Consider the following 26,566-nt stretch of genomic DNA (forward strand, 5'->3'; position numbering starts at 1 on the left):
TAAACTGAAATAATTATAATTTATTCCTTAGAGAGAAGTGAGAGCACCATTACACAGTACAGGTGGAGTTAAAATGGCAACATGATCTCAAGAAAGAAAACAAGGAATTACCATTAGAATATCGAGATAAACATTTGAGAAACTACAGAAAGCAAACGTGATATAAATTAAACACCATATACTAAACAGCACAGGGCAAACTGTAAAACTGTATCGCAGATTAGCAACTATCTTTAAGATTTTTTAAAATCTGTTAATAATCTTTGTTTTTGGTATGACTGAAGGATAAAAGTTAGGATGACTGAAGCACAGATAATATTTTCAAAGTTTTAAAATTACAAAACAACACAGTTTCCCTGAAATGTCACATCTCATACACATTTTTAATCAACCATATCAAGAAGTATCACAACATGCAAACCACCGACTTACCACAATATTACTTTGGAAACAAAATGCTTTATGCTCATCCCGTTACTTCCCATGTAACCACACAATCATAATATAGTAAAACGCATGTGTCAAGACAGAAAAAACCCAGAAGAGATCTCCAGTTATCGACTACACAAAGTAAGTTGTGTGTCGGAGGAGCAGTCCGGACGGCACTTTACGGCTGCCACAGGACGATGGCACCTCAACACATTTTCACACACTTTCAGTAATGCAAGGCTTCACTTATAATTGGTAGAAATGTGCTCAACTGAAACTATTTATCGTGGCAGCTCACTTCACCCGACATGATCTAAAACATGAACTCAATTGCAATATTTAAAAAAGTCTTGCTTGTGGAAGGCCTTCCTTATTTTTAACAATATGTATTCATCAACAAATGCAAATATTGGGCCTAATTTACTCTGCAGAAAGGTCAGGGAAACTTCAACAACAAATTTTATTTAGAGTCTACCATCAGCCTGACCTGCCTGTCTTTGGACAGCAGCAGGAAACCAGAGTGATTCTTCATATGAAGCTACACAGACCTCCCGAAACATCATTTCTTAGCCACCAAAAAACTGTTTCTCAAGATGTGTCAGTTTCTTAAGATGTTTATGTCAGCTTCTGAAACTCAGCTTCACCAAAATCTACATACAGGGAGCCCACGTCCAGCAACCCAGCAGGTTGGTGGTACATTATATGAGAAGTTACTATAGGGCAAGTCCATGTCCCCAGCTTTCTATGAATGCAGCATTCCAGCAAAGAGATCCTTCCACTGATTACTGAGGCTGATTGTAAGTGGAGTTTTCAAGTTCTCCCCATGTCTGAGAGGGGTTCCTCTGAATGCTCCTATTTCCTCCTATTGTCCAAAGACATGCGAGTCAGCTAATTGGAAACTCTAACATCCCTTTTCCACTGTAAGAACTTGACAAAACACAACACAACGTGCAGTCACGATCGGCCTAGATTCTGATTTTTCCTCCAATGTTCTCCAACTACTCACTGTACGAGTTCCTGGAAATTAATTTCAGCACTGCTCTGGAGATCCTAAACACAAGTTGCAGGTACTTGCAACTTGAAAGATAATTGAGAACTCTCAATAAAAATATAAGGTCTCCAGGCCCTCATTAGTATTTGGGGAGTGGAACCATTCAGAGGGAGCTAGAATCAGTGGCTGGAGAGATTTTTCGGGGTCTGGCAGAGGCAAACACAAAGTAAAACATAATATCTAAACCTGACAAGGTTCTTAAAATTTCAGGTTGTGAGAGGTACTGGGTTTTGGGCTGTTACATGCCTACAGTGGAAACGGCTGTCAACTGACCCTTCCCAACTCCCTCCCCTCTCTGCTCTGTGATCCAATAACAATTGAGCGGGCTTGGTACCCGATAGAACTTCAGTCAACTTTCCTCTTTCCTGTTATACTTAGATAACGTTATACTATGTGCTTGTTAAAAGTGTTGGAAAAAACTGAGTAAAAGATGTGGCTGGGGGACCTGTAAACACATTACACTGGTGTCATGATGGACACATACATTGCGTAGACACATTTTAACTGAGCTACTGTTAGCAAAACACTAGTTAACTAGCTGGCTAACGTATAGCTGTCAAGGGAGTTAGCCTAATGTCAGATCACCAGGGGCCGTGCACATGCCGAACTTTTTGCACCCTTAAATTTATTGTTTTCAATGTAGATGTGCGGCAGGTGCGCTCAAATGCTAAAGAAACACCGTTGCAGCATGAACATGTTCCTGAGCACCTATTTTTCTGGGCAAGATGGCTGCGCCCTGAGACTTTTAGAATGCATCAGAGCACACTGCATGTCATGTGACGAGGACTAACCAACCACAGCTAACAGAGCTTTACATCTGTCCCATGAACAATAGGCCTACACACAAAGAGTGCCTGGAGGAAGATCAGCTCTGCGCTCAGGATTTCAGATAAACAGGCTGTGATATGGTGCTTGTCAAGGTTGCTTCGTAACATCAGACGCAACCTGCTGCCGTGCTCTTGAAAGCTGGCACAAAAGTAGCACCCAGCACCTGACCTTGCGTTTTCCAGGCAGGTTTCCTTCCTCCTAATTTCTATGGTAATGTTTAAGAGATTTGAAAAAGGGCAGACAGTTTGGTTGCTGACATATTTTTAAGATGGCATGACTTATTGTTAGCCAGAAAAGAAAAGGCTCACGCTCCTTTGGTCATATTATCTCTGTAAGGCTACGTTTCGTGCGGCCCCAAAGAAACTTTTGGTGTTATTAATTTGGATATCGATAATGTCTAGCATCCCATCGTGAATCTGTCAATCACATAATGTAGTCCTTGCTGTTGTCTTGTTAAAGCTATACTGCCTGGCGCCATGAAACTATCTAATAAACACTGCGGCACCTGCCTGAATGGAAGCGGTGTCACAATGTTTCTTTTCATCAATGTCTGACTCAGCGACAGCAACTAAAGTGGGCGGGACTTAGGATAGGTCAATTGCTGGTAGGTGGGACTGTGTTTTTACATCTATTCTTTGATTATGAAAACAATCTATGCCAATGTGAGCCACTGCACGACCCCACGTCCTGTGAAACAACAGCCTCTAGAAGTGTCAGGAGAGACTGAGGTAAATGGGTGAGGGTCAGGAACCTGCTGGTTGAACCCATTCTAACCTAAATGCAGCGGAAGTGTCCGTGACACAGCAGCAGGTGTGTGGTTACCATACAGGCTGGGCCTCAACGTTTCTCAGCTGCCTCTGCAGGGGGACAGAGAGTTGCTCCATTCACGGGCTGAACGGCCAGAAGACCTGCAGTAACTTGAGCGCTAACGCTCCCTCTTTTCTGTCCCAGACCCGAGCTCACCTCAGACTTGTCTCGTCTTTCTGCCAGGGCGTCTTGACTGAGTGGCAGTCATGTGCTCTGTGTTATCCCCCAACACACTGCATTTGTGAGTTCAGCTCGGGGGGGTGGGGGTTATCCCAGGGCACTTCACTGCTATCAAGAGTCATGTGGAGACAGAGTGATCTGAGTGACAGGAAGAAACGGGGAAAGATCTGTTACTTGTGCACACACTCCTCATGTTCCTGGAAAAGAACTTCTCATGGGCAAATCTTCGATAAAAGTTAAAAGAAATGAAGCCCCTTTGAGCCTGTCATGATCATGAAAATGTAAATAAAATGTAATGTTTTTTGTATGTAATGCAAATATAGACTGTACTCTGGTCACAAACAATTGGCAATATGCACAAAATAGTCATATGACTCAGCTTGGCTGCAATCATTTCTGCATGATCAAGGTTCATTGTTTGCCACTGTCTTGGCTTTTAAAGAGTAGATTCAATCAGCATGATTTTCACCCAACTGTCTTCTCCGAGGCATAAAATGTTTCACTGTTCCCTGCTGCCTGAGGACACTGTTCACAGCTTACAGGAAACACGCCTCAGAGTTATCTTCTACTCGCAGAAAATGAACAGAAAAATGAGGAGAAAACACGAAGGGCTGCTGATTACGGTGCAGGAAAGCCAGACAAGGCATTCTGGAAACTGTGAAAGGTACGCACATAGCAGATGGTACTTCTGAAATCCAATTTCCATCTTAACTATTTTTTATCGTCACCCAATTTCAATTTTTTTTCAGTACTCAAAAAAATACTTAAAAGCCCCATGCATGGTGTAAGCCAGGTTGAAGTTTTTCATCCTAAAATCTCAAATCTAATCAAACACTCGAATTATAAAATAGTTTTTAAAGCCAATGTGCAATTTGTGCATTCACTTGGTAATTGCGGCAGCTGTTTTCTTTCTTTGCACCACGTCCGGATTTGCATATTTTTCATAAACTGCAGTCTTACGTCAAGCAACTAAATCACAGAAAAGTGCGACTCAAGATACAATCTTGGTGAATGTGGAACTCCTATGTGCAAATAAACTATTGTATAGGTTTGTTCAATATGGTGGACAGCAAACATCTTTACATTCAAGGCTGTAAAATATTGCCTTTCTTTTTTTTGTCTGAACAAAAAACAAGGCTCAAGTCAAAGCTTAGTATCCAGTAAGTGTTCATCTATAATTTCTGATGTCCCAAACTAAAGAGCCCTCTGACTCAAACTTCTGAGGAGCTACAGCGGCTTTTCACTTTGGGCACCACTAGAATCTCATCCCCGTCTCGGATGCTGTAGGAATGGAGGGCCCGGCTGGCAAACTTCAACTCCTCTGGTCCCAAGACTGAACACATCTCTCGGTTGATGTAGAAGAGCCTGATGCCATTCGTGGGCAGCTGCAGCAGAGTTCGAAGGAGTTTCTTCAGGTCGCCCACCGTCTGCTCCAGACGAAGGCTGACGGCCTCCACCCTGTCGCCCCAGCGAATGTCCACCATGGTGCTGCGGGGGCTCAGGTCCACCTCCGCCAGCGGGGCCAGTTCACCGTACTTGGATACAAGAATGTGGTACCTGGAAGAAAGCAGGGCTCAAGTCAGATCACTGAAGGGTTTGTTTTTTGTTGTTGTAAACATTACTGAAAAACAAGTAAGTTTTCAAGAAAATTTTAAAAATGTTAAAGTTGCAATTACAGTTTACATCCATGTCTGTGAAAACATGAATGCTTCACACACATCTTCCCCCCTGGCAGCACAGATCTATTAAATCAGGGCAGACTCAAGGTGGACACCCAAGATTAGTGACACCTATTCAGTATCTGACCAAATGTCTCCCCTTCTGTTCCTGAGATATGATGTTGAGGAATGGCCAGAAAAGTGTTTTTGCAGAACGTTATGATGTCACAGTGAAGTTGACCTTCGACCTTTTGGATCTAAAATTTTGTCATTTCATCATTTTATCCTTTTAGACATTTGTGTGAAATTTTAGTCATACCAAAACCAAGTTAGTTGGTTAGTTAGTAGCAGTTTATTTCCACATGTAAGTTGCAAATAAACAAAATAGTCATACAATGACAAACAGACATTAAAAAAACATGTTAGTAAAGGAAGAATGAAAACTGAAAACAAAATATAATGATTTGATTTACATGTCCAAAAAGGAGCGGGAGGAAGTAAGAATTCTTGAGTTATGGCCAATAAGATGTATGTGAGGTCACGATGACTTTGAACTTTTATCTTCGACCACAAAATCATTATCAGTTAATTCTTGAGTACGAGTGGACATCTGTGCCAAATTTGAGGAAATTCCCTTGAAGCCTTCTTAAGATATCATGCTCACGAAAAGACTGATGGAAGGTCACAGTGATCTTGACCTATGACCACCAAATTCTTTTTTTTCTTTTCTTTTTTTAAAGATATTTTTGGGTATTTTTAGCCTTTATTTGACAGGATAGGCAAGTGTGAAGGGGGGAGAGAGAGAGAGAGAGAGAGGGGGAGTGACATGCAGCAAAGGGCCACAGGCTGGAGTCGAACCCGGGCCGCTGCGGCAACAGCCTTGTACATGGGGCGCCTGCTCTACCACTAAGCCACCAACGCCCCAATGACCACCAAATTCTAATCAGTTCCTCGTTGAGTCTAAGTGGACCTTTGTGCCAAATTTGAATAATTTTCTTAAGGCGTTCTTGAGATATCCCATTCACAAAAAACAGACGGACAGATGTATGGACGGACGGCTAGACAACCTAAAAACACAATGCCTCCTGCCACAGCTATCCCGGACGTGGAGGCATAAAAATGCAACAGAGGAGTGAGGGTGCAACTCTTGTAGGAGACTACGTAGACACATAGTGTGTGACGTGGGGGGTCAGGGGACATGGGGAGACTGAAGCCCTGATCACACAGGACGCGTAATTAGTATTTAGTTCCTAAAATGTTGAGGCAGAGGGTACTTGCTGTAGCTCTGGTTGAGGGTGAGAGGCTGTCAGCAAATAGTTTGTTGGGCACAGGGAAACGGAGATCTGTGTGGGTACACAAGACCCTAAAGAAGACAGTGGATCAAGGGGAGTACCACCAGCTGGTCGAGGAACGTCTTCAACAAATGCAAGAAAGTCCAGTTGCCTTCGATATAGCATTTATGACTTAATTCTCATTAAAAACAATTACAAGCTGCAGCTGTGGCTCAGAGGTAGAGTGGGTCGTCCACCAATCGGAAGATCAGTGGTTTGATCCCCGGCTCCTCCAGTCTGCATGTCGAAGTATCCTTGAGCAAGATACTGTCCCGATGATGCTTCCACTGGTGTGCCAGTGTGTTAAAAACTGAGTAGCAGGTGGCACTTTGTATGGTAGCCTCGGCTACCAGTGTATGAATGTGTGTGTGAATGGGTTAATGTGATTCGTAGTGTAAAAAGCGCTTTAGTGGTCGGATGACTAAAAAGGCGCTATCTGGTGCAATGCAGGTCCATTTACATCTAAAACGCGTCCTGTGTGATCAGGGCAGGACTGACCAGACTGACTGACCAGTACTCAGTGTTGCAGGGATAGCGAGCTGGTAATCAGAGCAAACCAGCCACGAGAAACTACATTCTGTTTCTCTGCTGGTAAGTAGTAACATTTCATGTCTCCGTCTACTGGTGGGCCATCATGATTAGAGTATGCATGCATAATATGATGTTAACTCTACAGAAGATGATGATCACTAAACTTAGGTGGGGTAAAGAAATGGATATATCGATATAATTATTGGCCAAATGAGTTGTTATATATCAGCAAATCTGATATCGGCAAAAAAATCCAATATCTTGCATCTCTTATTATCGCCACACAAAACTCAATACGAGACAGATTCTGTGTAGCATATAAGAAATCTCACTTTACCCCGCCTATGTGACACGTCACATCCGTGCCCGATGTAATTTGGCTGAAAGACACAACATGTTAATTAGTGAGCTGGCAAGTGTATTTTGATCCACATGTACCCTGTGGTCTTTTTTATCAGTCCCTATGGTAATGCAGAGGAGGGTGAGATGCAACAGGGGCCCCCGTCTGGACTCAATCCAGAGACATTGCAGTTATGCAATCTTTTATACTTTCTGGTCTTTCCGGCCAAGTGGAGGCCTGTAACAGTGAGTGATATCATTTTTTTTGTCTACCATATAAGAAGCAGAGGGAATATCAAGGTCTATTTATAAAAAAAAACAAAAAAAAACAAAACAAACATCTGTTCCCATCACCCACTATTGCTTCTTCTCTTTTTCGATGTGCCAACTCCTCCACCTCAGCCCAAACTGTTTCATGCTAAATTTCAGCTATTTCCTTTTAGTCTTGATGTTTCCACGCAGGTTATTTTAAAAGCAAATTAAAAATGGGCATAAAAACAGGTAAACGGAGACCTTGAGTGTGTTTAAGAGGCAGAGAAACACTGCGTTCTCTGCCTCTTGCTTGCCGTGAGAAAGCTCTCAGCCACCTCAGGGGAATGCGTGTTCGAGATAAGGACCCAGGAACGATTAAATAAAATCCAGGAGAAAAGGCCTGTGCTTTCAAAGCTACTGTAACAGCTGGGCCAATCAAAGCAATTTCCCTTCCCTCCCCCAAAAACTCCCCCACAAAGCCATTCCCCCTGGCCTGGGGTTTCTGGCCAAAACTTGTGGTCCACTATGGGAATTCTCCTCTAATGCCACAGTGCACAAAGTGCCATTCTAAGAGAAGCCATTTAGCTAAAAGGCTTCATTTAAGGTGGTAAGCATAGTATAATGGGGCAAATAATGCTGCAGGTGATAACAAGTCAGCATTCCGATTGTCTTTTCCAGCATTCTTCGGTAATGGGCAGTAAAGTAGTGGCGGGAATAACAAGTTTTGGAGCTGATACAGGAACTATCTAGCCCAGATCTTAACTGACTTCTCCTTCGGTGTTTCGTCCTGCCTCATTCTCTCATTTCTCTAGTTGAAAGATGACCTGCTTCAAAAGTTAAAATGTTGATTTCCCCCTTTTCCCTCTCAGACTGGCCCTCAATATCCACTGTTCCCAGTCCAGTCCCCTTTCAGTCCCTCTCTACTTATTCTACTGGATACTCCGACTCTCAGATTACTTTTTCAACCCAGTCCTCTCTTTCACTCTTTCCTTGCAACTAATCCTCCCTGTCCAGCCAACACATTTCTTCCTTTATATTTCTGTCTCCTAGTCCCACAACCCCCACCCCTTTCCCAGATTATCCACCATTCTCTGTACGTCCTAAATGGATTATTGAGGTATATCAGTCTCTATCAGTCTGATTTATGGTTTGAGCTACTGAGTTGAGTTACTCAAAGCCAGGCTGTGTCAGATGTGTTCACCTGAGAGGCTGTGACCCACCCTGCAGAGCTCTGATCTCTCGGGGTAGCAAGGCCGCAGCCCTGTCCGAGAGGAAAGGGGATAGCGGTGTGTTCACTGCTTACCCAGCGTGTCCGACACCCCCATAACACCCACATGCTGTCATGGTAATCCCTAACCTTGGACCTACACTGAGAACCTGGCTCCAAACCAAGACCACCAATGCATAGAGGCAGTTTACAAACAGGAGGAGAAGAGGAACATGGGGACTGGTCTCTGAAGGCCTTTGGATGGTTTGTGGCAAAGTATGATGGACATGTGACATGGTTTAAAATATGCACAGCACGGGGTGTACAGGTATAAGACACTTCAATGCATTTTAAGATTATTTTTTAACAAAATTAAAGATATTTTTGGACAAATTATCTTCGTATTCAAGCACTGTGGGTGAGTATTAAGGTAGGAAGTATGTATGTAGTGCCAAGCAGAGTAGGGCTGCACAATTACAGCCAAAAGATTACTTTCTTTGTTACTGAGATTATGATTATTTATTGTTTTTAGGGCCAAAATGATTTATCTATTGCACTTTACATTTAAATCAACAGAGTAATACTTTCACATTCATGTTGTGCTTCACTTCATCTTCTACGGAAAAAATATGAATAAAATTATGCCAAAAGTTTTTAATTTCATTTCGTTTCCAAGGACATGGCGTGTTACAGTGTTGTAGAGAAGATGTTTTCATGGACTACTGCATACTCTGGAGCTGAAATATGCAATCCCATCGAGACAGCACTTCAGTGAAACTTAAATACCAGGTCTGTCCTATCAAGTAAAAGATGAGATGATTTTTTATTTAGACATCTGGAAGAGCTCAGTGTAGTTGCTTTTGGTGGGTTGATACGAATGTAAATGATTCTGATAAAAGGCCAGATAATATAGTCTCATGTCAATTGCAGGACCCTGAATTAATCGAAATCGTATCGTGGCAGACTTTGTATCATTGTCCAAAGAATCAATATAATATAGATTTGAGATTAAACTTGTGATTTACACCCCTATGCACAGCATAATGATCAAATACATCTTGGATCTTCACACGCAAAAGAGCCAGGAGATCCAGTTCAGTTCAAGTGACTTCAGAAAACAAATCAATCTCTCAACTTAAGGTTTGAGGTTGACAGAGAAGGTGTATACATAAAAAAAAAAAATCAACCTGCTACCTTCTGTATCACTTTTCCAATCAGAGAATTCCCAGCACAAAGGACTCATTGAGCAGGGAGAGACTGGTGGCATTGTCTCCCAAAGGTTAGTTTCCCCCAGTCAGAGACTACACCTTCCTTCACAAATCCCTCCAACATTCTGCCCAGGTTAAGTGGAATGCAGTCGGAGAAGAGCGCTGGCAATTATTTGCCCGATGTCGGCCCCTCTGGAGGGATTTCCAAATATTATATCACATATTGTAAATGTGTCGAGGACAAAGAGTGTTGCTGTTGTTACAACATTACAGGTGTTCACAGAGGTACAAGCCCTCAAAGTGTTGACACCTGGTGCTACATGTTAAGGCTCCCGATCGACATGAGCTATGAAAACAACTCAAGCCCACTAAAGTCACCCGAATCATGGCATTAATGACCTGGTATATATAAATACACACAAAAGGTCCATGTCTCAGGGGCAGTGAATGCATAAAGTTTATTCTAACATCCAAAATGAAAGCCAAGTTGTAAATAACAACATCTAATGACTCGCCTTTTTATCTTGCTTTAAAAGGAAAATAGGGCTGGGAAAATTATTGATGTTATATTGATGTTGTGATATGAAGCTAGATATCGCCTTAGATTTTGAATACTGTTGAATAATAAAGATACAGTTTGCTGCAGTAAAAGGGACTTAAGTGAGATAAGCAGACTTACTGGATAAGACAAATGGTGACAATCATTTTATTTGGGGACACAATTAACACCTGACATGCTCCACCCACCTAAAAACCAGTGCAGACCAGGCACCACCCATTATGGCAACGCACTCCCCAGTAGCTGTGGCCTTCCAGCAGGACAATGCGCCATACCAGATAACATAAACTGCTCAGGAGTTGTCCGAGGAACGTGACAAAGAGCTCAAGGCATCAACCTGGCCTCCAAATTCCCCAGATCCCCATCTGACCAAACATCTGTGGGACATGCTGGTTCCCCACCTCACAACCTACAGGACTCAAAAGATCTGAAGCTATTGCCCTGGTACAAAACACTATAGGACATCCCCCAGAGGTCCTGTGTTCATGCCTTGACAGATCAGAGCCAAGTCCAGTCCAAGGAGGACCCACGGTGGATCGGGGGTACCTCTGGGGTACTAGCATGTCCCTCATATGTTTGATCAGGTTGGGATCTGGGGTATTTGGAGGCCAGGTCGACGCCTTGAGCTCTTTGTCCCATTCCTATGGTCATGCCTGAGCAGTTCTTGTGATGTATGTGATTGTCCTGCTGGGGGGCCACTGCCATACAAGTGCTGTTGCCATGGGGGGGTTTATCTTGTCTGCAACAGTGTTCGGGTGGGTGGAGCACGTCAAGTAGCATCCACATGAATGCCAGGACCCAAAGGTTTCCCAGCAGAACATTGCACAGTAACAAGATAATCAATGTTATTCACTTCACCCACCAAGGGTTTTAATGTTTTTGCTGATCAGTGTATTGTCAGACGGATGTCTTCCCAGCATAAAATTATTTTATATTATGAAGCTTAGCCACACCTTAATACTGCATTGTAGTGTGTGTAACTAACTGATGATGGAGATGAAAGATAATCTTTTTCTATGTTAACAGGAAGTCACACCCAAACCACATCAGCCATCGGTAAAGTAAAGTGAAAGTGTAATACTGTGCGTCTCAGTACCTCTCAGGGAGCTTATGTTCTGGCCTGTCCTGGTGGTACCGGATGAAAAGCCTCTCGGCATCCTCTCTCTCCCCACGAGACACTGCGCTCCCATTCAACACCACTACAGACGGCAGCCTGCAGGCAGGGACATTTGGAGTATGGAGATTAGAGAGGAATTAAAAGAGCATGCTGTACTGCATATGTATGGTGATAAGGATTTGATGTGTGTGTGTAAGTTCAGACTCACTGTGCTAAAAGAAGGCAACGTCTCTCATGGGTGGAGTAAGGCTCTAGAAGAGGAATCCCCATTGCTTTGACTTCTTGCAGCTTAGGGAAGAAGTTCAGCCTTTCAATGTCCTCCCATTTACTAAGCCCTGAATGACATCACATCACAGAGTTACAGGGCCGTAGAGAATATTTACCTAACACCACTGAAGCACTGAATATTGAACATGATGGATGAAACATGTGCACATCCCTTTCATCCCTCTCAGACCTGAGTTGTTGAGGTTGATGCAGCGCAGGTTGGGGAAGAGTCGCTGCAGTGTTTCCTGAGTGTCATCAACAGAGTCCACGCTGTTTTTGGCCAGAACCAGTGTGCTCAGACTCGGGTACATCTGCCCAAACTTCCTCACTTCTGCCCATTCATGCAGCTGGTTGTCTGTGATCTGCAGCAGGCGGAGTGACGGACAGGACGTCTGGGATAGTGACACAGTGTTGTAGCCGTTCAGGCACAGGAAAAGCTCCTCCAGCCTGGATGATGAGGGGAATGGGTGAAGTTTGAGAAACATAAATGCAGACAACAATAAAACATTGTTCAGGCTGATAAACTTGTTGTGCTTACTATGAGCTTACTGTTCTTTTTAGACAGAGATTGCGCTATTGCTGCTATTAAGTCCCTTCTTTATGACTCCTTTTCATTTTTACACAGAACCAAACGAAAGCTGCATCATTACACTTCAGAGTGTGATTACAGACTGCATGCCAGCATTGCGGAATCAAAAGAGGCATGATGGGTGTGACAGCTTTGACCTCTTGTGTGACATAAAACAACTTTATTAACAACAAGGGCATAACATGGAAATAACAGTCATTTACCATCCCTGTTATATGGTGGCTGATCTCGTCCTCTACGTGAAGGGTAAGGAGCTCCCAGACCTCATTGTTTTCCCAAGTCGCCGACATTGTTGACCACTGTTCTTTGAGTTTGCCGCTAACTGCAAACGGCTACTTTTTAAATCGAAATCAGGCACGTCTAACACGTCACAGAAACGTCACATCCATACCGATCATGGTCCCGTCCTGCCGGCCGTCTTGTTTATACAGACACCATTTCAGTGCAGTTAATACCTCCCATGGCGACCTTTTTGTTTGTATTTGTCTATAGAGTAACATCAGCCATATCATTGAAGCAGATTCAATGTGTTAGCATATTTCTCAAAACTGTTCACATTGGTCAACACTAGGGATGCGCATGATTAGTCATCTAAACGATTAAACGTCAGCTCCCTCGCTAGTCGGCACCAGAAATATTAGTCGGTTAAACCTATTAGTGTTTATTAATGTACAATGCCGCTTGACTGTCATGCAGATGCCTGCCACTAGTGGGTGCTACAGAGCCATCAGACAGCAGTCCCCCTCCCCACGGTAATGCTTGAGTAGACTGGAGTTTTAAAACAACACAAAACCAGCGTGGTTTGGCAGTACTTTGATCTAGAAAATGAATTCAGCAGCAATTAATCTTTATTGAGATGTTATATTATTTGTTAACTTTAAATGAGTTGTTGTCAGATAATGTGCAGTTTTACATTCATACTGCACGGAGCAAAATGCCTCTCATCTCAGCTGAAATTCAATTATAATTTAGATGTTGTTTTATTAACTTTAAAGTGAATTGCTATCATTTCTGTCAGATAATCCGCAAGGTTCAATGTGCCCCACATTTCAGAGGCAATTTATTCATTTTAGATGTTATTTAAATGGTTAACTTTTGAATAGTCTCTATATACAGACTCTACATTCAGTGAATGTAGAGTCTGTAGGCAAACCCCGGAGATCTTGCCTCCGGAAGAAAAGCGGAAGAGCCCTGTTTCCGATTGTAGGCTGTTTGTAGTCTGCGTGATATTGACCAATCACGTTTGAGCCAGCTGCAGTTGTTGCCAGGTTAAATGGTCCGTGCGGTGAACTAACGAGGCGGAACATAATTGGCGTCACTGCAAACTCTGAATCCATCGCAATGGTGCATGTCTTCTTCATGCATATGTTTATACTGTTTCATTTTTCCTACGTGTTTGTAAGTTTGTTGTTACTTGACATCATCCAAGAGATTTACTTTCACTATAATCTCACCTTCAAAGACCGTCCATTGACTGTCTAACAGATACAGACGATTACCTAACATGTTAAATAATAGATTACAACAGGTATGTTCCTCTGATGTAATCAGAAAACATAATTAAATCAGGAAAGCCCAAGAAAGCTACGATTGATTTCTTCTTGTCGTCTGAGTGTAGATATAAAGATGCCCTGTATTCACTGTTCTGGGCACAACCTCTGAGCTCTGAGCCTGAGGTTGCGCCTTCTCTATAGAGAATAAACTCTCGTGCACAAAGCTATTCAGTCTTGATTGCTGACTCCCAAGCAGATTGGCTAAAAATTGCCACAACACGTGTTGTACCTTTTATATGGAAGACGAGGCAGAATAATGGTGAAACATTACCGCCTTGTGTAAAAGAGGTTTCTGACACTCAGCCCCAAGCCCACTGGCTCATGATGAAAATGTTAATCTCTAAGAACAGGCCACAAATCAATATTTTCAAAAGTAATTTCCTACAACAGCTCGGCACTGCAGGTTTCAGCAAACTTTACTTAAACAGCAGTTCACTGTGCATTTGTTGGGGACTATTTTCAGGTGCGGATTAATACACGTTTGGGGCTGTAGTGAGTATTTACAGCAGCAGGGGGGTGTATGTGGGACTAACTCAAAAAACTTGCAGCGTTTTTTTGTGGATACACCAACAATAATGATGGCTTTGGTCTTTTCATAGGATTTGTTGACAGTAAGAAATAGGAATATTCCTCGCTTTATCCTTTAAGCTTTTTATCAGTTCAGTGAACAATCTGTCTCACCTGCTCCCAGCGTCAAAAAGTATTCTGCACATTCATGTTGCTTCCAGTGACTTTGTATCACCATCTTTGACATGCTTACCGTGGTAGAATACACACAACTTTTTAAATAACAAAGGAAAAACATCAGCTGTGTATAGAGGACTTCCCTTACTGTACTTCATTGTACAGTCATTCCATTGACAGCACGACCACAGGCAACATCTCTGTTTCATCACTTACTCTGGTGTGTGTCGTGTGAGTGTGTGGACAGTGTCCCAGCTGATCTGTGTGTTAATGAGGACAAGCTGTCGGATCCTGGAGAACACCCCAGCCATGCTGGGCTCCAGCGACACGCCGCTCAGAGGGTTCATGCTCAGATTGAGGAAGTCCAGCTGAGGGATGCTGGAGACAATGGAAGAGATCTGGCAACCCACAAGCATCAATAGACAGACATTAAATACAATACTTGTAACTCTGGTTTTGTTATTCACTTATTGAAACTATTTTTAAACTAACACATTTGTGCGATAGACACTGGTGTAGGTTCACGTATCAATGGTGTACAACTCTGGCAATGTGACCTGATACGATACAGATGATCTGATCTTTTTTCTTCAGTTGGTAACATCCAATATGATGTTCTGCTCACCTGATCTGATCATCACGGTTTCTTAATTATCACGACTACTCACAGGGTTTTATTTGGTGTTGTATTCTCAAGTGCCAAATTACAGATACATAGTTGATGTCAGTCAGCACACAACCAGTTTAAAGAAGCAATGTCCTACTGTGAACAGCTGCAGCAGCAAAACATATTATAGCCACCCAAAACTAGAGATTACACTTTGAGGTTGTATGCCTCTGCGAACGAGTCAAGTTGCAATTACTGTTTACATCTCTGTCTGTGAAAACGTGGATGCTTCACACACATTTTACCCACTGGCAGTACAGAAGGTCTGTACAATCAGCACAGTTTCAAGGTCGACACTAAAGACAAGTGTTCTTGAGTCAAAGTGAATGTTTGTGCCAAATTTGAGGAAACTCGCTGAAAGCCTTTTTGAGAAACTGTGTTCAGGAGAATAAGACGGATGCAAGGTCACAGTGACCTTGATCTTTGACCACCAAATTCTAATCAATTCACCACTGCATCCAAGTGAACATTTAAGCCAAATTTAAAAACATTACCAAAGTGTGAACCAAAGTTCACAAGAATGAGATGTACCTACACAAGTACGGATAACCCGAAAACATACTGCCTCTGGCCATGGCTATAACTGGCGCGGAGGTATAAAAATCTACAGTTTAAGTGTACGCTATAGTGAGAGTATTTTCACTGCTTATGTCAGACCTTTATGTCAGACAACCCTTTCCGACGGGGAAGACGTTAACAGCTTCAGTTCCCCATTTATGCTCTCGTCCAAAGCCACCAGACTCCATTGACAAAACAATAATTTTGGCTCGCTGATATCAGGAGCTGTTGTCTACTGCTGCTTTGATCAGTTACTTAGTTTGTGTTATTGTTGAATCCAAACTAACCTCTATAAATGCCAAAGTCGCACAATAACATCAACAAACTAACTGATGGAGGTAGTGTTTGACCAGCAGTTGCTGTGTTCAGCGATATTAAATCAGTGTTTTTCTCAATGGAGTCTGGCTTTGAAGATAGCGGTGAAAGGGCTTCAGTTCCTTGTCAGAAATCACTGTCTGATAACAAGATGAAGCAGTGAAAACAGTCAAAGTATTACACTGGTATTGATTTGTTTAGGCGGCGAAAATACATTTTGTTGCTGACTCCTCCACAGCAGTACATTGCCTAGCTCTCACGTAGGACTCTAGCCTGCTTCTCCAAACTGGGGGCGTGCCGACTGCCATTTACCATATGTATAAATACCTCATACAACCCTTCTTTAAAAGATCCAAATGATTCCTTCAAAGCTTACACAGACTCATCTCACTGCAGGTATTGTAACTTGTCTGCAGGAGAACCACAAGTACAACTACTAACATCAATAATGTTAGAGTGCGACACTGTCCCAAACATGTCTGTCACAACTAATGGTGTCTTGTTTAATAACTGAGCCAGTTGTGGTCAGCACAAACAAACAAAAAAAGAGACCCATGAGATAACTGTCTCTGGCTTGGCTCCACTTTTTGAAGATATTAAACTGTATTACTAAGCAGAAAGTCTTTAAAGGACACCCACCTCTGCCCAGTCGTTAAGTTGATTGTGGGACAGGTCCAGCTCGACCACGTGGCCACAGAAAGCTGCAATATCTGACCTATCCCCAGATTTACTGATTCCAGAGTCACTAAGAACCAGTATGCTGGGCAAGAACAGGCGATCTGCAAACACACGTTAATTAGTCAAGTTAACTTAACTCCGCTTTTAAGACATTCAGGAGGTTGACATGTTCATGTTCTCTTGTTCTGAGATGAAAATGTAATGATGATGCAAGTGCTCACTTAGCACGATCGATATACTGGTGTCATGTGTCAGTATCACCTCTCACCTTTGACAGGGGATCCTGGGGGGCTGGGCATTACCATGACTCCCTGTCCATAGGGGAAATTCTCTGGGTTGTATTTCTCACTGAGGACTTGGATGAAGGTGCGCACCTCCTCTTCATCAGAGGACGGCTCCATGGTCCCAGCCCTGAGCCGGTAGCCGAGGGAGAAACAAAGAAAAAGAGGGTGCAAACAACACAGTCAGTTAATTTGTTTGGCTTTGGAGCCTTTGACACCCTGGGTCAGTGTTTGAAGAAGACGACTGGTGGCGCTACATACTGTCTGTTGTTATTGTCAACAAAACCCACGAAAAGACAAACTAGTATTCTGACATCCTGCCCTGTCTGTGGGACTCACCCAGTAGTAAACATCACACAAACTGGAAACTTAAGTTCAATGGGACTGTCACTGTCTACAGATATGAGGCTGCAACAAGGAACTTTGCATGTCGACAGCCCCACATGGCATACATGTGGCATACTGAAGTTCAGCAAAATTTAGAGGAACAGGAACCAGGTCGTAGATATGATGCATGTTTTGGTTGATGAAATGTTAAAACATTTCTTAATTTGATGTATAGGCTACACAATTTTACAGTTACACAATGCAATAATCACTCTAGGCCAAAAACAATGAAAAGGAAAATCTGAATGTTAAAAAAATAACTTCAGGTCAAAGCCACAGGGAGCTAATGGAGAGGGTCCAAAGAGCTGCGTGCAGCTCCAAAGTTGCAGGTTGCCACCCCCGATCTAAGCACACACAAACTCATCATACTGTGAAAATGTTTACGTACACATTTGTAGTTTTTAAAACATGAAAAACCAGTTGTATGGTCAGTGACTGTGGAGGCAGTGGGACCAGTTCAACTCTGTAGGATATTTGGCACCTTCACTGGGCTTAAGTGCACCTTCAGGGTAATAAGGAAGCCTTTCATTTGAACAACTCTCAATTTCACTTGCATTTCACAGGCCTGTAAAATAACAACTAAAATAAAACATTTTGAATACTGTTTTTGGGTGCACATTTAAATGAGCTGCACATACAAATTTGATGTATGGGGTACAAGTTTAGTGTTGTCTGTCTGACTAGGTGGGTAAGGGCAAATAACAGAAGAGCTCGGACAGTCTGGAGAGGTAAGGCAGCCTTTAAAACCAGGTAAAAAACAACACTTACAATATTAAGATATCCAAAATCTAAGATGACATCTCATCTTAGTAATCTCAAATCATCATGATAATGATATATTGCTTTGCCTTATCTCAAACTATTTCACTTGTTCTTGTTGCTCCTGTTGGCAGCCATTTTTCCTCTGAGTATGTGTCGCATAAAAAGGTCTAAAAATATCCCATCAACATCACAGAATAACCTCAAAGAGACAGAAGCAGAAACGTGAGAGGCAGAGCAGCACTGACAGGAGCAGGTGCTCGGCTGACTCCAGTCTTCCTCTTGGTGAGGCTGAACCACCTGTTCCTGCCTAAAGTCATTTTGTGTAGTGCTGAAACAATTAGCAAACTAACCCATCAGTTGATTAATTGAAATTAACTATTAATCATTCTGATAATCGATCTGATTGTTACTGTTTTAAGTAAAAAAGCTTAAATGTAGCTTTTCCAAAGTGTGGATTTGCTGCTTTTCTGTATTTTTATGTTATTGTTGCATAAAAATCTTTGAGTTTTGTACAGTTAGCTGGATAAAAGAAGCAATCTAAAGACATATTTTTCTGAATTTGTTGACATTTAATGACCTAAACAACTGATCAACACATTTACTGACCTTAAAATCAATATGATCAGCTGCAGCCCTAACTCTAAAACCACACTATACTTGTATACTTATTGATAATTCTTGGTAGCTGATAGTTTTCCTTTAAGGTGTGGGGCATAGAAAACACAAGACTATTATCACTCCAACTATAAATAATTAAAATACAGAAACCATCCTGTCAACTTTGGCAACTAACAGCTGATAGCTGATAGCCAGCCTGGCAACCATAAAACGTACTGCAGCCCTGCAGTAGACATAGCAGCACAGGGGAATGTCAAGTTCCCTGATTTAATCCATGTTGTATTTATCAATTAGCAGGCTGAGAAAGTTTTCTGTATTTGTAGTAATATGATTAACATATGATGTGATAACATCACTCATAACAAAGCATACAACCTCGACCTTGTGTACCCCCTGGTTAGCCCAGGACTCACGCCCTCTCCTCAACCCTGATCAGCCCTATCGCTTTCAGACAAGCGGGGTCTGATCATCTTAAACTCGGCCGACCTGAGGTGGTGCGGTCGCAAAATGACTGAGCGCTGCGTCCGGACTCTGTCTGATGTTTCTGTCATAGATAGTTTCTCGTTTCACAGATCCCCAGATTCAGACCTCTGATGTGGCAGAGACCAAAGGAAAGCCTGTTTTCAGCTACACGTCAGATCGCATAACTCCTCTGCCACTGAGAGAAAACGCTGATGACAACTTTGATGAAACAAGAAGAAGAAGAGCATCTATAAAAAGAGCTCAACTGAGTTTGGGAACCAGAGAAAACTCTTTTACACTCATGCACATATAAAATGTCTGAAAGCTTTAGGGACTGTTCGTCATTAATGAGGGCGGAGGGGGTGGTGCGAGAAGATGGAGACATGTCAAATACTTCTTTAAGCACTGGGGAGTGACTTGTGTTTTTTATTTTGTTTTAGGGAAGAGGCATGCAAATTTAAATATCTATATTTTGTATGTGTTTTACCACAGAAAACACAGCATATTTTCTTATCATAGCCAGAACTATAAATATAAATAACTTGAACCACTTTAATGTCCGAAAAAGAACGTAGGACAACTGAACATCAACAGCAATAGTGGTATCTCACATCTTACTTATTTGTCAAATCATAATATATATATAATCATAACTCTCAATACCTGCACATAAGGTGCGGGATATTAATAGTTCCAAATTTAACATAAAGAGGGAACTCATTCAGCGGCTCCTCTGGCAGCAGCACAGCGTCTCTCCCTCTCCTCTCTCACCGTGCGCACACGGGAGTCGGTGTCGTCAAGTGATTTTGTCATAAACCTTTGGTAATGTAAACCTACGTGACGCTTGCAGCTCAACAAAAAACTCCATATATGTGAATGTGTGATAGTTGTGGTATCATAAGAGCCTGTCACAGGTTACAGCGTGATGATTAGAGGAGAAATGGCAGAGCATAAAGGTCCAGGTGGATTTTACTAACAGAAGAAAATCCCCTGTTGATTTAGATCCCAGGGGATATTTTTTGTATTTGGGAGCTGTTTAAATATGTAATTTGTGGTAGATTTTATTTAGTTGAACTATTAATATTGTAACAGAATCTGAATCTCACTCTGAGTTACTGTTGTTGTTCACAAACTAAAGAAATAAGAGATCATTTTAGTTTTTACTTAATATTTGAAGCAAACTGTAAAACTATATCACTTATTTTGCTGCAATTTTATTTTCTTACATTAGTAATACACTTTTTTTTAAAACTTATTTGTCATATCATGATGTAATATTGTTATCGCAAAAATACCCTGACATATTGTGATTCGTGAAAAAAAAAAAAAAGTGGACTTACTAACCAGCGTAGAGTGAAAAACTAGGGCTTTTTTTCAACTCCAGGATTTCGTTTCCAACTTCAACCCATTTCAACTTTCAAACATCAAAGGTTAAGTTTAAAAATCTTGTAACTAATTTATGGTGGGGTGAGGGTCGTGCATTTTCTGCCAAGTCACTCAGGGAGGCCCAAGGAAGAATATTCTTAGCTTTGGTGAGGGACATAATCACAAAACGAAGTCACACCCCAGCCACCCTCTCCTCTGATAAGTAGAGAAGAGTCCCTGATGGTGCATGAATGGAGAGAATACAGGAAGGCAGACGTTGCACCACATAAAAAGGGATGAACCTGCATTATAAAACTGACAAAGAAAGGTAGAGTGACAGCTGGTTTCCTGGCAGGGCCGAGAAAGACAATACAGACGCTTTCAAGAAGGTTTGATAAACATACGCCAGACAAAGCTAACAGTATTATACAGAGAAACACATCCCATTTAAACCTTATCATTTAATGTTAAGTCTCTCACCCTGGGGGTTTTTCATATAAAATGACAGACTGAAATGTTACTTTAGCTTTTCTTCAAATCGGCACACCTAACAAGCACCAAATTATTTTTCTGTGTAAAAGCTCACCTTTAAAACTACTCGCTGCTGCCCTCCGCGGTGCAGTTAGTGGCAACAATACTAAAACAATTTCAAGATACAGTTTAACAGGAAGTAGCAAGTAAGGTTTTACTGATGCCGAATTGAATGGCGACCCACAACGATTAAAAATAACCCGAAAGTAAGACTGTATCTATTACATAAGCTTAGTAACAGGCGACGCTACATTGAACTAACAGGTTTGTCAACGGGGTTTGGTGAAACATCCTTCAAGCGAGATAAGCACGGCACGTTTGGGGGGGGGGGGGCGGCTGGTTACGACCGAGGCCTGGCTGCCTGATGTCGCTCGTGCAAAAACAAATGGCCAAAATGTTGATTTGAAGGTCAACATTTTTAAAGTAACGGTCGGTACATTTATATATTTAACCGCTGCACAATTACATGGCAGTGTCAGTGTTTGAGGTGCCAGTGTAACTTAGCTACCTTCACCTTTACCGTCACATCGTAAAAGGTGTTTTGATTTAAGTGGCTGTTAAAATGGAGTCGTGCTAATGTCTCGACGGTCTAACGCCCCATGTTAGTATCCATATTGCATTTTGTAATGGGTATATTTGGAGACCATTGCACTCACCGTCCCCGGAACCCCCTCGATGTTGTGTTTGTGTTTGTTGTTCTTCGGTTAGTTGACAGTTTAAGACACGCCTACTTCTCCGGAAGTGACGTTGTTTAAATGTTTAGGTTTTTTTCCCGTCTTCCTCAATGTATATTATTCTTTTAAAAACCATACACAAGAAATAATAAAGGCATTAACCGGCAAAAAATAGAAAATTAAATTAAATTTTAAAAAAAACTACATAAATTAAAAAAAATTAAAAAATCCTCAATTTCCCTCGCATTTTCATAGGCTTTTAAAATAACTAAAATATATATTTTTTTGTTTTGTTTTTGGGTGCACAAGTGAGTGTGCTGCCCATACAAATGTGATGTACAGGCTACAAAATGTTGTCAACAATATTTCCTAAGGAAAAGAAAAAAGTCATTTTCTTTGTCAACCCAGACAAGGAATATAAAGAGTGACGTTGCGGGCGCAGTTGGGAATGATTATTACTATTACTTACACTGATTACAAGTATTAGCAGTAGAAATACGGTAATAGTACCCGACCCACACACTGGTAGTTTTTTTCAAACATGAAAAACCAGCTGTATGGTCATTTAAAGTCACACAGTGACCAGTTCAACCCTGCAGCATAACCCTGCAGGATATTTGGCAAATTAACTGGGCTTAAATGCATTTTCAGGGTGATAAGGAAGCCCTTCACCTGAACAGTTCTCAATCACTTGCATTTTCACAGACTTTTAAAATAACAACTAAAAAAAAATGAAAATAAAATACTGTTTTTGGGTGCACATTTGAGTGTGCTGCACATACAAATTTGATGTACAGGCTACCAGATGTCAATAACTATTTCCTGAGATAGAAAATAGTAATTCATTTTCTTTGTCAACCCAGACAAGGAATATACAGGAGTGATCTTGTGGCCCCAGTTGAGAATGATTATTACTATTACTTGTATTGATAGGAAGTATTAGTAGTAGTAATAGTGCAGCTGGGCGATATGGAGAAATTTAAATATCACTATATTTTTGACTGAATACCTCAATATCTACACAGCAACAATATGTAGGGCCAATATGTACTGGCTTACCAGTAATGTGGATATATCGACTAAGTGGGTAAAGTCAAATACCATAACAGCTAGAGGAGTCTGTAAAGTTAAGAACATTACATCACTTTACTGTATTGCAGCCTTTTAAACCAGGAGGAGACAACACTTATGATATTAAGGTATCCAAAATCTAAGATAATATTTAGTCTCACTAACCACAAATACCTACTTCAAACCCTTTCACTTGGTTGCTCCTAATTTAGTTGTCAAATTTAGTGGTTAAAAAAACAAAAAAACAACAACTATGGTTTATAATATAATTTCTGAAGTTTGATTCAAGGCACTTGTAGCCTACATCACATAAACAATAAAGAAAGCTAAATAAATACATATCATTGTTTACATTTGATGTTCAATGCAGTGATGGAAAGAAATCACTTTATTTCGGTTATGGAAAAACATGACAAGGGAAAAATAATCGGTCATAAATTCAGTATTTTTAGCCAAATTGTTGCACACATACGTAGGCTACACACTCCAATGTAGCTGCTTGGTCCCACTGACATTTTTGTTCTACTCTTGGTCCTTTAGACCAGTGGTTCCCAACTGGTCCAGAGCCACAGGGTCCAGATTTCTATTCATCAGTTCAAGATCTACAAAGTTTAATATATTGAGTGTCATACTTCAGCATTTGGCCAAGTCACTGAGGTAGTTTGATGTCTCTGTTAAGCATTCACTCCCTCTACAGCGAGAAACAGCACTTCAAAATAAAAGCTGTGTGCTGGAAATTCACTGTACTTTAAAATAAAGTGTGCTTTTTACAAAATTGGTACATTCACGAGTCACTTGCGGTCCATTAAGAATGTAACCGCAACCCACTTTTACACCATGTCCCACCAGCTGGCAACCACTGCTTTAGACTGTACTTGATAATATGTTATTAGTATTTAAATGTTGTAGCTGACTTAGCAATACATGGCTCCCGGTCGTCTACTTAAAACTGCATGCATGTAGGTCAAAGACAACATGAAGTTCATCTCCTTGGTGATGTAACTTTGATTAAATAACATTAACTCAGCTTATTTTTCCATAACTTCTCCAAACAGTTAATTAAGATCAAATTAAAACATCTGACTGAATTTTGCATGAAATATGACGCAGATCTCTTCATGACAGGAAGTCATTTCACAGGTTAATTAAAAGGTTACAATGACAAAATGATTCAATTTGAAACTAAAGTCATTTTTACAATAGAAAATAATTTAATTGATCTTTAACAGTCATAGAGACCGTTCAGAAAGAAACTGCAAGAAGCTGGATTAACGATGTCTGTTATTGTTTGCATCATTTATATGCCCCTAAACTGTAGAACAATCTGCCTGAAGGAACTAAACAGCTCTACCACATGCTGCCACTAGATGGCAGTCATGTTGTGTACAGCCAAAAAGCACTGTACATGGAGACTCTGCCACCAAAAAGCAGTGTTTGAAAAAGTACAGCAATTTTTAAATACTCCATTACAAGTAAAAGTCCTGCATTTCATCAAGACATCAGGTAAATATACTTTATTTAAAGTAAAAGTAAAAATTGCCTCTTTGACTGATGCATATTAATACATTTATATTGCACATACTGATGCAGCAATACATAAGTAGCATTTTACTGTTATAGCTGAGTAAGGATTGTTTAATTCACTTACAGCCAGTATTGTTTATCTGCTACAGGAATGTGAGAGCCACGAGAGAAGAAGAACTTGCTGGCTGGTTTAGACACATTTAGTCGGTGTTAACTGACTCTAATGTCTTCTTTAAGTCACTTAGTTTTAAAAAACTATCCAGTTCAATCTTGCACATTTCCAATCCATTGGAAATCACTTAAGCAGAGGCTGCCAAGATGTTTCTACATTCTATGATTTTCACTTATCTGATTCACTGTTTAACAGGCTGGTTACAGGCCAACCATCGTACATCAAAACCACCTGGCTCGCCATAAAAGCAGCACTTAAAACACTAGGTTAAAAAAATCAAGGCATTTCCATCAATGTCCAATTCTATAAATATATCAGATTTTAAATTGGGATGACCCAATATAACATGCCAACTTGTGCTTGGTATGCGAAGTCGTCCATCACTGTAAACCTAGTGGACCGTGATGTCACCCACTGGTCTGTGGACTCTTTTTGAAGCCTTGAGTGTGGCACTTTGGCTGTAACCATTTCGTTTTTTTTTGGAGCCAGAAGTGACCATATTTGGATGAGTGGGTGGAGCTATGGAGGAGCAAGGGATGTGACTAAGAAGCTGAGGACACTATTGGCAGACAGCTTGTCACTGTGGCTTGTCCTTGATTATGTATAACTTTAAGGCTTAACAAAACCCTCCGTACAGTTTTCATAAAGGGGGAAATTAGCCACAGAGACCAAAACTGGTTTATGAACGAGGCTGTAAATATGTTTATTTCTGCTGTAAATTCAGCATTTTAACATGGGGCCTATGGGGATTGACTGGCTTCTGGAACCAGCCTCAAGTGGCCGTGAGAGGAACTGCAGTTTTTGGTACTTAAATAACTTTTAAATAACTTTTTTTTTTTTCATTTTTATTTATCAATGTTATAGCCCTGAAGGAATTCTTACATTCTCCAATTGTAAAAATGTGTGGCCTATGTATTGAATTTAAAAAAAAAGAAGGAAAAAAGTCTCAACAATTCTCTAAATTACTAAACGTCAAACACGGTAGCTTGTCTTGAACCTTCCGAGCTCGGCAAGCAATGGATTCCAAATCTATAGTGGTAAAAGTCTCAGAGGAATATACAGAATTTAAGAGTGGGTGCACAGATTTGTTTGCTTTCAGCGCAAACACTGAATGCACATTTAGACTTATTTTTAATGTTGATAGGCTAATTTAGACTTAATACGCAGTGTTACAATGATGTGTGTTTCAAATATGTTCTGCAGCTCCAGGCAGATTTTTAAAAAAAATCTTTTTAGTCAAAAAATGGCTCTTTTGACAGTTTAGGTTGCTGACCCCTGCACTAAGGGGTCTATAAGAGGAAACAGCACTATTCTGTTGTGGAACAGTGCCTTCAGCCAGTCAGCCTGGTGTGTCACAGGTCCATGAGAGTGAAATATAACTCCAATTCACAATGAGACAAGAAAACATTGACAGATCTTTGAGTAACCATTTAAAACTACTTCTATGTCCTGCTTATTTGCAGTGTTGTGCTGTATGTACCACTTCTGCAACTGTGTCTTTTTTCCAATCTTGAACTGCATGCCTTGTGTTTGTTTTTGCTTTGATGTATTTTAGGAAGTGTTTTTTTAAAAACACCATGGCCAAGGACTGCAGATTAAAAATAGTCTTTCTCTCAGATAAACTAAACTAAATGACATCTATGTGACATCCTGAAGGGTCTGCGGCTCACCAGACTCCATTAGATTTACAACTGTTTTAAGAAATGGGACCTTTTCTGGATAGTTAGCTGTGTCATAGTTCATTACACAGTTAAGATACGTGGTGGGAGTTTGTTTTTGAAGAAAGTGTCTGAACACAAAGAGGAAGCTATGATTAATATACTTTCCTACTATCAAAAGTAAAAAAGAAAGGGGTGTGCCATATCATCTAGTTCACGATAATACCTGTATAATTTTTAATGATATTAAAAA

General features: G+C 41.0%; 1 protein-coding gene across 2 annotated transcripts; it reads right to left on the reverse strand.

Annotated features, from left to right (window-relative positions):
* Positions 1–21,940, reverse strand: LOC126385424 (tubulin-specific chaperone cofactor E-like protein). Of its 2 annotated transcripts, none has more exons than XM_050037142.1 (8): positions 21,871–21,940; positions 17,077–17,219; positions 16,770–16,909; positions 14,807–14,988; positions 11,955–12,211; positions 11,706–11,832; positions 11,477–11,593; positions 1–4,852 (listed from the first exon to the last, which is right to left on the reverse strand). In XM_050037142.1, exons 2-8 carry the CDS (start codon positions 17,207–17,209, stop codon positions 4,507–4,509), a joined length of 1,302 nt encoding a protein of 433 aa, XP_049893099.1. In that variant the 5' UTR covers positions 17,210–17,219; positions 21,871–21,940; the 3' UTR covers positions 1–4,506. The 2 variants fall into 2 exon arrangements, with proteins under 2 accessions (XP_049893099.1, XP_049893090.1); XM_050037133.1 differs by lacking the exon at positions 21,871–21,940 and adding an exon at positions 21,270–21,421.
* Between the last annotated feature and the right edge of the window lie 4,626 nt (positions 21,941–26,566).

This window comes from Epinephelus moara, chromosome 3 (assembly GCF_006386435.1).
Source record: "Epinephelus moara isolate mb chromosome 3, YSFRI_EMoa_1.0, whole genome shotgun sequence".
Classification (NCBI taxonomy): domain Eukaryota; kingdom Metazoa; phylum Chordata; class Actinopteri; order Perciformes; family Serranidae; genus Epinephelus; species Epinephelus moara.